Genomic DNA, 16,315 nt, shown 5'->3' with positions numbered 1-16,315 from the left:
ATCGCCCATGTGGCCCATTTCTACCTTTTGACAGGGGTAAATGTATAAGGCACTTATCGTAGTGTCCTTCCCATCACAGGCACTCCACAAATACATGATAGCTCTTAACTGGTTTTTTTTTTTTTTTAACATCTTTATTGGAGTATAATTGCTTTACAGTGGTGTGTTAGTTTCTGCTTTATAAGGAAGTGAATCAGTTCTATATATATATATGTTCCCATATCTCTTCCATCTTGCGTCTCCCTCCCTCCCACCCTCTTAACTGTTTTTGTTGAAAAGTTTCGCCTTTGTTAAGATCTTTCTTCCTGGAACTAATCCCAATTAATCCTAGCTCTTACCTCCTATGATCCCATAGAACAGCTCTTTCAAAACATAGCCTTCAAATATTAAAGAATTAAATAAACCATCACAATTCTTTCCATTCTATGTAACATTAAAAAAAAAAGTCCCCTCTACTTGTTTGCTATTAGTTATGGTGGATCCCAAACCTGTCTGCCCGTCAGAATTGTCTGAGGAGCTTTTACTAACTACTGATACCTGAATTTGTAGGACTGCTATGGGGCTCAAACATATACATTTTTAAAAAGTACCCCAGTTGATTCTGATGTATGTAGTTTGGAACCTGCAGCTCTAACCTATTGAGAGATAAATCAGAGTGGTGAGTGTCAGGGAGAAGAGGCTGTGATTTGCTAACCTGGTTGTAAAGCAGAGTTTCTCAGCTTCTGTGTTATTGACATTTTGGGCCAGATACTTATTTGTTGAGGGGGGCCCACCTGTGCATTTTAAGATATTTAGTAGCATCCTGAGCCTCTACATGCCAATAGTCTGTTTCCCTCCATCCCCTGAGGTTTAACAAGTAAAAGGTCTCCAGATATTGCCAAGTGTTTCTTGGAGGAGAAAATCACCCCAGGTTGAGAACTTGTACCACAAAGGATAGAAAAAAATCATGGTTTTGACAGCTGGAGAATAGCTCAAGGTAGCTCTCAACACACTTCCTTCTCAATATCCTCTTGCCTAGATCTTACAAGTGACTAATCATAAAATTTGGGGGCTGGATTAGTTCTGATTTATCATAAATAAATCAAGCATATTTCAGTTTTTCTAATTTTCCGACATAAATAGATTGTGCCTGGTCCTGTAATATACAACTAGTCCTAAAACACTGCTAGCCAGCCTCCCTCCCCTCCCCTCCCCTCCCCTCCCCTCCCCTGGTATTAACAGTCATAACAATGATACATCCTCCGACAGCAGGGACAGAATCCTGCATTTAGATGTCTCACTGCTTGTTCACCCCAATACTCTGCTACTGACACGTATCCTTCTATGTAGACACCACCCTCCCTCCATCTCCTTCCCCGAACCACACAGACACTGACCGTGCAGACACTGGCTTCAGAGGAAGAGTACGCTCCAGGACCAGCATCCTGTGAGCACATGAGCTGTTACCTGTCTAAACTAGCTTCCTGTTCAACTCTGTCTTGCAGTGAGAGCTTATAAGAAAATTGTAGAATTGAGACACCTCCTGGAAATTGCTGAGAGCAACTATAAACACTTGGGAGGCATAACAGAAGAAGATGTAAAGCAGAAGAAAGAACAGCTTGAGTCTGAAAAGTAATGTCCTCAAAACTTTGATGGTTTGTTTTTACTTACCTTTCTAAATGCCACGTGAGGGTTTGTTGATCAACAACTTATTGTTTCATCCCCACCAAAGGGTGTGAGTTTCCAACCTGTTTTCCTCCTAAGCCCCCAGATGGAGAAGGTGTTAAGATTTTAAAAAAATTGTGGTAAGGGACTTTCCTGGTGGCACAGTGGTTAAGAACCCACCTGCTAGTGCAGGGGACACGGGTTCGAGCCCTGGGACGGGAAGATCCCACATGCCGCGGAGCAACTAAGCCCGTGTGCCACAACTGCTGAAGCCCGCACACCTAGAGCCCGTGCTCTGCAACAAGAGAAGCCACCGCAGTGAGAAGCCTGTGCACCGCAACAAAGAGTAGCCCCCGCTCGCCGCAACTAGAGAAAGCCCGCGCGCAGCAACAGACCCAACACAGGTCTTAGTGGTGGTGCAAAAAAATTGTGCACCAATTTTTTAAAAAAATTTTAAAAAATTTTTTAAAAATTAAAAAAAAATTGTGGTAAAATATACATAGCATAAAATTAATCTTAACCACTTTTAAGGCAGAATTCAGTAGTGTTAAGTACATTCCACATTTTTGTACAGCCATCCTCCAGAACTTTTTGTCTCGCAAAACTAAAACGCTAAGAAGAGTTCCTGTTTTTTGTTTTCGTTTTTTTGAGACCACAGCTACTTTGAGCTTTTCAACCAACACAGTCTCTAGCCATCCCTATCGAATTGGACTGCTTGCTCACAAGTCACCAACCTAGTCCTATGTTCACGGACAGTGGCACCCCTCAGAATGCTTGCATATTCCCTCACCTTTCACTTCCTGCACCTGAAATTGGCTCTCGGTACATATGGTACCTCTCTAGTTAATTAATGGCTGCTGGGATAGAGGATGCCAAGTGTTTATTTCCTCCCACTGCCTCTTTGCTTGTCTCTCTGCTTTCCACAGTGGCCAGGGAACACAGGGAGACAGGAGGGGAGACTTCCAGTTTAGTCAGAACAGGGGTCTGTAAAGAGCAGTGCACGTGGATTCCCTGCTTCCCCTGCCCTCTCCTTCGGTTGGGCCTCTTTCCCTCATACTCTTAGAACCTCCTGTTTCTCTTGCATTCACCCTCTGCTGAATTTAATCTCAGTAAGAGGTCTGGTAGATGTATTCAGAGTAACATCTAAATCTTTGATAAGATGGGTACTTGGGAGTTTGAACAGAAGACAAAATCTTAAGCCAAAATACTCTGTCTCTTAATGGGATTTTAGGCACTAGGAAGTTGTGGTAGACCAAAAAGAAATTTTCTTTTTTTTAATCAGGGGCCTTCTTGGTATCTCATAAATCACATCACGTAAGTAGCTGTCCACTGCCTCTCTCTCTCTATATATGTATGTAGGTATGGATATTTTGGCTGCATCGCACAGCATGCGGAATCTTAGTTCCTTGACCAGGGATTGAACCCGTGCCTCCTGCAATGGAAGCGTGGAGTCCTAACCACTGGACCACCAGGGAATTCTTGACTGCTTCTGTATTGATTAAAGTGTTTGAGATGTAGAATATTTTTAGTATTGGCCTCTGCCTAAGAACCTAGCCGAAAGTTCTTAGCTCCCTTGTAGTCTAGAAAAGTACTTCACAGTAGAGCAATTATTTCCTAGATAATGAGCTTTAAATTTTGTTCCTTTACTTCTCTTCCAAGGCTTATTACTGTACTACTGCTAGGGATGCTTGCAGTACTTCTGAGCACTACTGTATGGTAGGCACTGTATAAGCCTCTTGTATGTATTGTTTCCTGCAATCTTCACAGCTCCATTAGCTATTATCTCACTACGTGGATTAGGAAACCAAGACTGAACTTACAAGTTAAGTAACTCGCATGAAGTCACAAAGGGAGGACTAAGGGTGCGGGGTGGAGCCAGGATTTGTGTCTGAGTCTGTATGACTCCAAACCTATTATCCAAGGTCATTACAATTTTAATAATAGTCTTTAATGGAACTTTTAATTCTAATGTTCACATTTCACTGTGAAATGGTTATTATATTGATGTAAGTCATTTGAGCAGGATTTTTTTTTTTTTAATAAAGATTGCTTTAGCCTTTGTGCCAGATTGTAGTTTCTTATTAGCTGAGACTGCAGTGTTTCCTCTGAGTAAGCTTTACTTCTTCTCTAGTATGTGTTTCTCACTTTGTGTTGAGTACATCTTAAGACATTTATTCTTTGGGTACAAACTCCTGATCTTATATCTAATGGTAAAGGAAACCTGGATAAGTATTAGTTTGAGGGATGTCCTTTTGCCTTTGTTGTTATTGATTGGTTAGATGAAACTCAGAATACAGCAAAACGTGGTTGTGTTATTCTGTCCTGGCTGATTTTCTTTTCTCATTTGCTGAATTCTAGGTTTCCACAGTTAATGTTCTTCTTTCCTATCTCCAACCTCAACCCCACTCACTTCCATACCAGAGCTACTACTGTATACTCTTAGATTGCCCTCCTTCAGAGCTGACATCCAACTCAGCATGCCTTGGGAGTTCCGGTGCCCTCACCATCCAGCAATAAGGCAGAAAGAAACCCTGGTTCCAGTCCTAGCATTGCTTGTCTGGATATATTTTAACATCTTCCTGATATGTCTCCCAACTTCCTGTCCCTGCTCCCTCATTCCCTGCAGTCTGTTCATCATGTTAAAACCTAAGTCAGATAAATCTCACATATTGTTGACTGAAAGAAGCCAGGCACACAAATGAATATAATGTACAATTTCATTTACAGGCAGAGACAAAACGAATCTAACACGATAGGTATTCAGAAGTGTGGTTGCCTCTGTGAAGTGAGGGTTGCCTGGGAAGGGCACGAGGGAACTTTCTGAGATGATGGAAGTATTTTGTATCTTGGTAGTCATGGTGGATGCATTCGTGGAAACTCATTAAGTTGTTTACTTGATATTTGTGTAATTCACTCAAAGTACATCATTAAAAAAACAAAGCTAGGGCTTCCCTGGTGGCGCAGTGGTTGAGAATCCGCCTGCCAATGCAGGGGACACGGGTTCGAGCCCTGGTCCGGGAAGATCCCACATGCCGCGGAGCAACTAAGCCCGTGCGCCACAACTACTGAGCCCACGCACCGCAACTACTGAAGCCTGTGCACCTACAGCCCGTGCTCCGCAACAAGAGAAGCCACTACAATGAGAAGCCCGCTCGCCGCAACTAGAGAAAGCCTGTGTGCATCAATGAAGACCCAACACACCCAAAAATAAAATAAATAAATAAATTTAAAAAAAAAAAAAAAAAAAAAAAAAAAAAAAACAAAGCTAAACAAAGCAAAAGACATTTAAGTTAGATCATGCCGTTTCTCTGTTGAGATCCTCTAATGGCTTCCCGTTTCACTCACAGTAAAAGCCTGGTCCTTGTTGCCACTTACCAGGCCCTGCTTGTTCTGGCTCCCTTTTACCTCTCTGACTCTACTCCAGCCACCTTGGCTTCTTTCTTCAAGTTCACCAGGTGTTCTTCTGCCTTAAGGCCTTTGCACTTGCTATTCTCTCTGTCTGGGATGCTCGTCCCCCAGATGTCTACTTGATTATCTCTTATTTCCTTTGGGACTTTGCTCACAAACCCCCTTCTCAGTAAGGCCTTCCCTGGTCATTGTGTATGAGGTATTAACCCCCTCCTCAACAACATTTCTATTACTTTCTTGCTTTATTTTTTTCTCCCTTAGCATTTATCACCTTCCAACATACTTATATTTACTTACTTATATTTAAATACATATATTTACTTATTTATTTTCTTTACTGTCTTCCACCACTGCTGCCAAGGTAGGCCCCACAAGGGCAGATTTGGCCTGTTTTGTTCACTACTTTTATATCCAGTATGTAGATCAGTGCTGGCTCATAGTATACCCTCAATATATATTTGTTGAAAAAATGCTTTCTTTGTTTTATTTGCCTTAAATATAATGTATATAATGTATGGATACTTTTCACTATTACCAAAAATAATTGCTAGTTGATATTGGAGATTGATTGAAACCAAATTTTTTTGACAGGACTATCAAAGAGCTGCAGGGCCACCTGGAGTATGAACGACTACGCAGAGAAAAATTAGAATGTCAGCTGGATGAGTATCGAGCAGAGGTGGATCAACTCAGGGAGATGCTGGAGAAAACTCAGGTTCCCAACTTTGCGGCTGTGGTTGGTATCCTTCTTAACACATTTATCTTTCTCAAGAAGTAGTATACAAGAGTAGCTAAGAGTACCAGCTTTGGAGGGGGCTATTTGGGTTTGAATCCTGGCTGCAGCCCTTTTTGGTTTGGACAAGTCATTTAACCTCTCTTTGCCTTATTTGTAAGTTGGAGTTAATAACTTATATTTTCTAGAGTGTTGTAAGGAGTAAAGGAATATACATATACACATACATATATATACACACACACACACATTACTCTATAAAACTATATATACATACACATACATATGTGTCTATCTATCTACCTATCTATCAGTTGGAATAGCAACCTGGTTCATATGTGTGCAGTAAGTTTTATTCTTATTACTGTATCATGTAAGGAAAAAAATTTTATAAGCAGAGTAATCAATAAGAATTCTGAGACAGCTATGGAGTATGTATGTTTTAATTCTAAATATCCCAAATAAACTGCTCTAAAAAGAAACTGACATGAGAAACAGATAACAAAGAACAAATGAAGAAAAGCAGGTGGAGTATAGAAAATAGAGTGAAAGTGACAGCAAGAAACCCCCAGTGGTGCTTGTATTTCAGGCCATCTAGTCTCAGTAGAGCAGGCAGAAAGCTCACCAGGGAAACTTTGACCCTCACTCTCCTCTGCTCTGAAGATGTGGCCTTTGTGGACAGTTCATGTGACATAGTGTAGGGATTCAGGTATGTTTCATATTTTCCTTCCATAGGGAATTTTTTTCTTCAGTCCTCGTGGGTAAGTTAATTTTGTTCCAGATCTACATCACCTCAAATATGATATAAAAACTTCCTGGCTTCTTTTTATTTTGTACAAACTGATCATTAGTCTCTTTAATAACCACTTAAAGATATTAATATATGTGCTTGTTGTAAAATGTTAAAAACAGGCCAGATGCTCCTCCCCATACCAAGTTCCACTCTCCAGAGGAAGCCGCTGTTAATGGTTTGGTCTCATATTAGACAACATTCTGTTCATCTGCAAACATGTGTGTATTTCTGTATACAAATTCACTTTCTCTGGGTTTTGGTATCTCACCAGTGCTTAATTTTCCAAGGGATAGAAATAATCATCATAATTAATCCATTATCTTCATTTTTGCAGTGACCATCTTATACCACGTTTAGCCTCTGGGGACACTTTAGTCTGGAGAGGCTGGCTGGGGCAGTCATGTGGTGTTGGCTAGCAGACACACACCTTTTATAAACTACCACTGACACTCCAGGTCCGCTCCCTCTCCACCTTGTGGCAGGAACTCTGCCAGTTCCAGTCTCCTCAGAGGCAAGAACATACATTGTTCTTCGCTAGCTAGCTGCCTAGATCTTTTGGAGATCACCCAAGCTGCAGACCTTTTGAGTCAATCCAGATTGATGGTCTACATAGAAAATTTTTGGTTTTTAGCTATTTAAAATTATTCTTTTCTTGCCCAGAAATGTCTGTTCCCAGGGTGGTTTGATGTCACACACTAATAGAGCACATCCTTCCTAAGACCTTGCTCTCTACCAACAATGTGTAGCTTTCAGGAGCGCTGACTCGAGGTCCCTGTACTCTGGGTCCATCGTTTTTTGCGGTCCTGCTGTAGGTTACACGAGTTTTTGTAAATGAGCAAATGTCACTGACCTCTCATGGCAGCTGCTTATTTTCTGTTCTGCAAAAGCTTCTGGGTCTCAATTTCCTCATCTTTAAAACGAGGATAACACCTACCTCATGGGATGGTATTGATGTTAGATGAAATACTGTGTAGAACTCCTGAGGTATTTTCTGTCTACTAGTATTCATGGTATTATATTCTACCTTCCTCATATCCTTTTCTCTTTTTTCCTTTCTTTCAATTTTCTACATTTGAGTTGTATAAACAGTCAGTGGATAAATAAATGTGTATAGCCCTTTGCATCTGAAAGTAGGAGGAATCAGTTTATTGTGGAGTCTAAATATGTAAAGTATAAATAAAATGAACTTTTGATTCAGTGCTCATTTATATAGAGGCTTCAAGAAGCTCTGACTAAATCTCTCCTGCCACCTTCTGGTAAGGACCTATGATTGCATATGACTTTTTCCCCTGTGAAAGAATCTGCAAGAGTATAATTTTTAGCCAGAAAAAAAATTCCTAGGATAGTTTGAGATAATGCACTTAAATAGGTTTTTTATAATAACAACTGGTTTTGATAATAATAATACATTTTTATAGTGTTTTCTCACATATTGTCTCAGCCTGCATTAACCCACCTCACCAGCCTTATTGTTTTCTATTCTCCTACACGTGGCCTACCTTTTCTGAACTTGCCCCACACTTTCCCACCCCCAAGCCTTTGCTCATGTTGTCCATATACCTTGAAACCTTTCTGTTAACTCTGCCTCTCAAAATCCTCTTTAGGAACCATCTTGTTCGTCAACCTTGTCCTAACCCCCCTGACCACAAATGATCTTTCCTCCTTTCAGCAAGCACTTTGTACTGCTCTGAGGGCACCTCATCATTTGTATTATAGTTTAATTGGCTACTTTACACACAGCACTGAAAATTTAAGTTCTGTGAGATCATCTAACTTGCCTTGATTAATAGCATCATCATCATCAACAGTTACTGAGTACTTGCTATGTGTTGCGCTCAGTGCCAGGAACTTTATATCTGGCACACGTTATTATCTTCATTTTACAAATAAGAAACCAAATATCAGAGAAAATAAGGAATTCGCGTAAAGTCACAGAGCTTGTTAGATGGGCAGCCATGATTTGAACCTAACTGCCTAACCCCCTTTTAATGACACTTGTTACTGCCAGTATAGCCCCCTTGCCCTTCCAGCTCACTCACTATGCTTATGAGAAAATTTAGTTTGAAAAATTGGTCTTTAAAATTTTTGATGTTAGCTCTTCAAATAAGTGAATTTATTTATGAAAATTTAAATATAAAATTTATAGTAATTTGATAAAATGTTACTTATACTGGAATTATACACAGTAATTCAAACATTTATTTCAAGATATGTCTTAAATCCAAAGTTGAGGTGATGAAGCTTCCAAAAGATAACACAGTGGGATATCTTTGTGACTTTGGGGTAGAAAAAAAAATTGATAGATTCGACTTTATTAAAATAAGACTTCACTTTATCAAGAACAACATTAATAGATTGAAAAGGCAAGCCAAAGAGTAGGAAAATATATCTCCTTCCTTCTTATTTTCCTTCCTTGTATCCAAAAGCACAAAGAACTTACACAAACCAGTATGAAAAAGACAGACAACCCAGTAAAAAACCAGGCAAGACATGATCAGGCGCTTCACAAAAGAAGATATCCAAGTGGCCAATAAACATCAAAATGTACTCAGAAGTGTTACCAGAATTATTAGTTATCACAAATATAAATTAACACCCAATAAGATGCCAATATACCACCAAAATGGCTAAAATTAAAACAATACAAAACAGACATTACCAAGTATTGATGGCGATGTGGAGCAAGTGGAACTCTTATACACTACTGGTGGAGTGTAAATTGATTTTAATCACTTTGGACAATTGTTTGGCCATATTGAGTAAAGCTGAACGTATACATATCTTTGACTCAGTTCCCAGTGCAGTGAGTACATGTCTCTTGATATACACAGATGGGCACCAAAAGACATGAACAAGAATATTCATATTAGCATTATTATAAATATCCCCCAAACTAGATAAACAATTCCATCAACAGTAAGAATAAGTACATTTTGGTATAATCATACAATGGAATATTATAAAGCAGTGGAAATGTATGAATTACTGCTCTGCACATCACTGTGGGTCAATTTCACAAACATAATGCTGAGCAAAAGAAAACTACAGTATGATGCCATGCAGTCCCAAAATTTGTAAAAGAAATCAAGTTAATAGTGCCTGGGAGGAGGCAAATGGATGCTTCTGGGATACAGGTAATGTTCAGTTTCTTGATTTCAGTTGTGGTCACATTGGGTGTTTTCACTTTGTAAAAATTCATCACACTGTACACTTTTTGGGGTGCTTTTTGATATGTGTATTGTACTTAAATAAAAATGTTTACTTAAAAAACCTAAACTAGATGGGAACTATAATAGCTTTGGTAGAGATGTCTGTCCACAGATTGATGCAGCACTGAACTCCTCATAGCTTCCATCTCCAAAACCAGTATCATTCGAGAAGTCGTTGGTCTAAAGCTTTGGGCCATGCTTGCTAATCAAGAACGGCCAACCTGGAACTGGTAATATTCTATGAATACTTCTGTGTTTAACTTACCCTTGTTTTCTACCTACAAGGATGTGGAACCGGGTTGGCCTTTGATATGGTCTCTGCTGGGCTTCTCCCTGTCCTCTGACATCCTAGCCTGTGAGCCTGTAAGGGCCCTTGGAGCAATCTGAGGGCTTAAGTGAGTTTATCCAAGCTGAGCTGTTAGTCTAAGGAAGTTCTAGAAGTTTGTGATTTCTCTCTCTCTCTTTATTGGTTATACTGTTTTGACACTCTGATAAGAGACTGTTCTGGTAATCAAAGTGGGATTTATCTCCTTTTAGTTGTGTATGCTTCCCAAAACTTATCAGATTGCATGAAGTTGTTTCTTTTTTTTTTTTTTTAATTTATTTTTATATTTATTTTTGGCTGTGTTGGGTCTTGGTTTCTGTGCGAGGGCTTTCTCTAGTTGCGGCAAGCGGGGGCCACTCTTCATCGCAGTGCGCAGGCCTCTCACTATCGCGGCCTCTCTTGTTGCGGAGCACAGGCTCCAGACGCGCAGGCTCAGTAATTGTGGCTCACGGGCCTAGTTGCTCCGCGGCATGTGGGATCTTCCCAGACCAGGGCTCGAACCCGTGTCCCCTGCATTGGCAGGCAGATTCTCAAACACTGTGCCACCAGGGAAGCCCTGAAGTTGTTTTAAAAACAAGAATTCCATATACCCAGGCAATAATTTGTAGACACATAACCTGTCAACAGTTTCACGCAGTATTATTAATCTCTTCAACAAACCTGTAAATTCTTTCAGATGGAAACTGGTTAATATTTTAAAAATATATATTTTTACACAGGGGTGGTTGTTTAATTTACACTTAGAATTGCTTTAGGTGCCTAAGCACCATGATTCATGCGTTTAATATCTCAGTATTGCAGTTCTCTTTTCCTGAGTTTGGGAGAAAACACATATTAGGGAGAAATATGTTTCTGGCTATAATTTATGATGAGGGAATGAGTAATCTTGGTGAAGAATGTTCCCCAAATGCAGAAACTTCTGGAATTTGAAAGTTTGGAACTTTCAACGAACACTTACTGGAGGCCTGTTGAGTGCCAAGCACATATTTTCTTTTGAACTAGTTTACAGTAAGGCTTGCTTGGTTTGATAGAACAACTTACATATTTGACGTTAGTAGATGCTTTGGTATTTGACCACTATTTCTAGAGTATTTGGGATTGTTTAAACCTCCTTTAGGAGTTAGCATATATAAAAAGTAAAGGAAAATAAATATTAACTGTTTCTGAAAGTCTGGTAACCCTATTAAGCAGTAGAAAATTGGCTACCTCTGACAAGTAGCTTCCTTTCTTTTCCTACATTTTCTATATTCTTTCTCTAATTTTATCTAGTTGGATGAGGTTAAAACTCCTGTTCTACCTCAGTGTTTTTCTTTCATAGACATTTTTGCATTCATCCCCTAATGATCTTGAGGACCCCTTGAAAGCTGGGGAGTGAACTGAGCACCTCTTTTATATCTGCTATTCCACCACAGACTCCTGAGTGGGAACCAGATCTCATTCCTTTTTGTATACCTGTAGCACAGTATACACAGTATACAGTGCAGTTTTAGGAACTGAATGAGCAAATTTTTTGCTGGAAGACAGGATGGAGGAATGGTTACAGCATGAACTTTAGTGTTGGACAAAACTTGGATTTGAATCCTGCCATTTACTTAGCTTTGTGACCTTGGGAAAAGTTGATTAACCTCTTTGACTTCTGTCCTTGTATCTATAAAATGTTGGTAATACAGCCTACTTCACCTTGTTATATATGTAAAGTATGAAATACAGTGGTACCATATGCTAAGCCCCAGTAAAAGGTTTGTTGTTACTGGTCTTCAGACTGGTTGGCAAGCTTTTTCAAGAGAAGGGACGACCATCATATTGCCCTATACCCACCAGTGCCTGGCCACTATAAGGGAGGGCCAGCAGATTCCCCATCTATTCCCCTCTCAAGGGGGAGAGAACGGATGTGTGGTTCTGTTTTCCTGGGTAGTGGTGGAATAACAGCAGTTTGCTTCTATGTCACACACTACTATGAGTTAAGCTGACTGACCTCATTAGCAAAGGTGTAGGTGGGAACACCTTGGGGAATCCTACCTCTAGCCAGGGGCTCTCCTGATGGACACGTGCCTTGTGATGTTCCTGAAACTCCTGCATTCAGATCTGTCCTGCCCAACTGGGCGCAGAGCACTTTTCTGACTAGAAGAATTATTCAAAGATGACTGACATCTAGTGAGTATCCACTGTGTTTCTAGTCCTCTCTTACTCCTTCCCAGAGCATTTATTAAGAATCTTCTGTGCTAGGTACTGAGAGTACCACAACGGGTGAGAAATATTCAGAAACAGCGTGTGGCAGGGCAAAGTGGAAGAGACAAGAGCAGCTGAAGGATGTTTTGTGAACAGAGAAGGAAATACAGGATCCAGGAAATGTGATTCCTAACAGAACGGGGCTTGCAAAGAATCCAGAGGATGCCATGCTAATGCTTTGTGTTATTTTGTTTAGTAATATGTTGGTCTAAAATAGAAGCAGAAACAACAAGGTGTTCTGTGTGGGGGATGTATGAGGTAAAGGTAGGACTGGATGATTTCTCAAGGTGCCTTCCAGTCTGATGAATCAGCACAATATGAACTGGTGCTTCCGATGTAAGTATTTACACAAAATTCTAAAAGAAATGTAAACCAGAGTTGAAAATATTATCATGGTTAAATTTTTTCTTTTGGAACAGTAACGTAGAAAGACAAAAATGTGTCTAGCATAGAAATCTTATTTGGCTCTCTTTTCCTTTGTAGGAAGATGACTCTTCCTGTGAGTCAAGCAAAGAGAAGAGGCGGGTGAAGAAAAAGGTGTCTTCTGGGGGAGTTTTTGTGAAAAGGTACTAATCAGTGAAATAACTTTATATAAACTTGCTTGAATTTTCTTTTATTTTTAAATTGATATAAATGTAAATCTATAAATTCTTCTCAGAATTACTCTGACATGCTGTTATTCCAATTCTGAAGGCAGAAATGTATAATGTCAAAGGGATTAAAATCACACGGACTCAGTTGTATTCCCCCTCCCAATATACTTTTTATATATTTATGTAGGCAAGTCAAAACTCTGCATTTATGAGTAGTTAATTTTGCAAGTATTGACATAAACTTTAAAATATAACACAGTAATCAAAAGGTCTAGTTATAAAGATTATTAGAAGTTCTATTATGGCTTCATAATAGAATTATATTTCTTTTACTTTCTCTAGAGAGTACCATTTTACTAGTGTAGGTATAGCTTTTCTCCCAACTTTTCAAATGACTTGATTTTTTAAAAAAAATTTATTTTATTGAAGTATAGATATATAATGTTAATTTCTGCTGTACAGCAAAGTGATTCAGCTATACACACACACACACATTCTTTTCCATTACGGTTTATCACAGGATATTGAATATAGTTCCCTGTGCTATACACTAGTATCTTATTTGTTTATCCATTCTATATATAATAGTTTGCATCTGCTAATCCTGAACTCCCAATCCATCCCTCCTCCACCTTTCCTCTCCCTTGGCAACCACAAGTTTGTTCTGTTAGTGAGTCTGTATCTGCTTGGTAGGTAAGTTCATTTGTGTCATATTTTAGATTCCACATATAAGTGGTATCATATATCTGTCTCTCTCTGATTTACTTCATTTAGTATGAAGTAAATGTTGCTGCGAATGGCATTATTTCATTCTTTTTTATGGCTGAGTAGTATTCCATTGTGTATCTATACCACATCTTCTTTATCCATTCAGTTCTTGATGGACACTTAGGTTGTTTCCATGTCTTGGCTATTGTGAATAGTGCTATGAACACAGGGGTGCATGTATCTTTTTGAATTATAGTTTTGTCTGGGAATATGCCCAGGAGTGGGACTGCTGGATCCTATGGTAGCTCTATTTGTAGTTTTTTGAAGGCACCTCCATACTGTTTTCCACAGTGGCTGCACCAATTTACATTCCAACCAACAGTGTAGGACAGTTCACTTTTTTCCAGACCCTCGCCAGCATTTGTTATTCGTAGATTTTTTTTTATTGTGTTTACATTTTTTTTAACATCTTTATTGGAATATAATTGCTTTACAGTGTTGTGTTAGTTTCTGCTGTATAACAAAGTGAATCAGCTATACATATACATACATCCCCATATCTCCTCCCTCTTGCGTCTCCCTCCCACCCTCCCTATCCCACCCTTCTAGGTGGTCACAAAGCACCAAGCTGATCTCCCTGTGCTATGCGGCTGATTCCCACTAGCTATCATCTATTTTACATTTCGTAGTGTATATAAGTCCATGCCACTCTCTCACTTCGTCCCAGCTTACCCTTCCCCCTCCCCATGTCCTCAAGTCCATTCTCTAGTAGGTCTGCGTCTTTATTCCTGTCCTGCCCCTAGGTTCTTCATGACCATTTTTTAAAAAAATTAATTAATTAATTAATTTTTGGCTGTGTTGGGTCTTCGTTTCTGTGCAAGGGCTTTCTCTAGTTGTGGCAAGCGGGGGCCACTCTTCATCGCGGTGCGTGGGCCTCTCACTATCGTGGCCTCTCTTGTTGCGGAGCACAGGCTCCAGATGCGCAGGCTCAGTAGTTGTGGCTCATGGGCCTAGCTGCTCCGCGGCATGTGGGATCTTCCCAGGCCAGGGCTTGAACCCGTGTCCCCTGCATTAGCAGGCAGATTCTCAACCACTGCACCACCAGGGAAGCCCCATTTTTTTTTTTTTAGATTCTATATATATGTGTTAGCATACAGTTATTTGTTTTTCTCTTTCTTACTTACTTTCCTCTGAATGACAGTCTCTAGGTCCATCCACCTCACTACAAATGTTATGCCATTCTGACTGGTGTGAGGTGGTACCTCATTGTAGTTTTGATTTGAATTTCTCTAATAATTAGTGATGTTGAGCATCTTTTCATGTACCTATTGGCCATGTGTATGTCAAATGACTTGATTTTTAAACAGCATCCGAACTTAGGAGAAAAAGACAAGTAAGTTTACAAAGGACAACTTTTTACAATAACAACCAAATATCTCCAGGGAAGTTTACATAAAATGAAAATCAGCTCTCATAAAAAGAAAAAAAACCATAATGCATGTTTGCTAAAAATATACATTTAAATAATCTGCTTTAGAATTCAACCATTGTTTTGTCTTGCAAGCCTTATAAGAAAGGAATAACAGAGACGAGGTTGACTGGACAGGATGAAAAATATGTGGCTTTATTATTCTTTCTTCTCTTTTTTCTCTTTTCCCTTGACTTCGCTGACCAAAAAACCACCATGGCATTTCATTTCAGTTCTGACTTCAATTCCCTCACTTTTCCTACCCCACCCTTTTCTTCCTTGAGCTAGCAAAGATGTGTGACTCTCTTGGGGCGCTTGTCTAGTTTCTGCCTCCTTCTGAAGATCTGATTGCTGGCTTTGAGCTTGCTTCACTGGCATCAACCTTCCCACCATACCCCAGACTGTCCACCTCTAGGCCCTGGCAAGTACCTTACATGGACGGGCCATTTTGGCCCAGTATCATCAGGACCAGTTTGCCCTGACACGAGTGCATTTGATTGCTAAGACCAGTTTAGGCTGGTCAAAGGCCTGTAAGCAAGTGTTCGAAAATGGCTTACCTATCCTTTTCATAACCTTTATAGTCATTATTGTTAGTTTCTCTGGTTTCCAATAGGCTTTCAATCTGTAGTAAAAACAGTTGTCAACATTTATTGGGCACTTACTATGTGTGTGATCTGTACCAAGTCCTTTACATGTATTACTGCTTAATTCTCACCACAGCTATATGAAGAGAGGTACAGCATTTCATACATGGAGATTAAGAAAGTCGCCCAGAGTCACACAGCAATGTGGAGCTGGGATTCTAACCTTAGGAGGGGAATTTCAGAGTCTGCATTCTGGAATTCCCAAAGCCAACATTTCTCTCACCTTCTGGGACTACACACAGCCTTACTTTTCCTTCTAGCCTGATGACTCTAAAGTAATCCCAACCCTGGAAATAGTTTGTTACACTTCCTCCTGTTTTCTCAAGGCCACATCTCTAGTCTCTGTACAAGTGAGGTAGGAAATACCAGAAGAGTGTTGTAACAGAAGCATGCGCCCTTGTGGCAGAGGTTCCCTGGATGTCTCCCAATACCTCTTCTCCCCTTTTTCTGTAGTATTAGGATGTACCTGGGCTTGTGGCTGCTCAGGATAAGGACTGACTTCCCAGTCTTCTTTGCAGCTAAGATACCAAGTGTGGCCAGTAGAGTGTGAGCGAAAATGGT

General features: G+C 39.9%; 1 protein-coding gene across 7 annotated transcripts in view; it reads left to right on the top strand.

Moving 5' to 3' along the window:
- Positions 1–16,315, top strand: part of ANKRD42 (ankyrin repeat domain 42) — a 76,424-nt gene that overhangs the window by 41,540 nt on the left and 18,569 nt on the right. For 4 of the 7 annotated variants that reach the window (XM_036860053.1, XM_036860055.1, XM_036860050.1 and 1 more), the window contains 3 exons: positions 1,485–1,611; positions 5,644–5,788; positions 12,825–12,907. In XM_036860053.1, coding sequence (XP_036715948.1) covers positions 1,485–1,611; positions 5,644–5,788; positions 12,825–12,907 — 355 coding nt within the window. Of the gene's footprint in view, positions 1–1,484; positions 1,612–5,643; positions 5,793–12,195; positions 13,340–16,315 lie in introns of those variants that run through there. The other 3 variants (XM_036860052.1, XM_036860054.1, XR_005020877.1) reach the window with 3 other exon arrangements.

This window comes from Balaenoptera musculus, chromosome 8, assembly GCF_009873245.2.
Source record: "Balaenoptera musculus isolate JJ_BM4_2016_0621 chromosome 8, mBalMus1.pri.v3, whole genome shotgun sequence".
Lineage (NCBI taxonomy): Eukaryota > Metazoa > Chordata > Mammalia > Artiodactyla > Balaenopteridae > Balaenoptera > Balaenoptera musculus.
The sequence above is the reverse complement of the archived record's forward strand: the minus strand, read 5'-3'. Positions and strand labels throughout refer to the sequence as shown.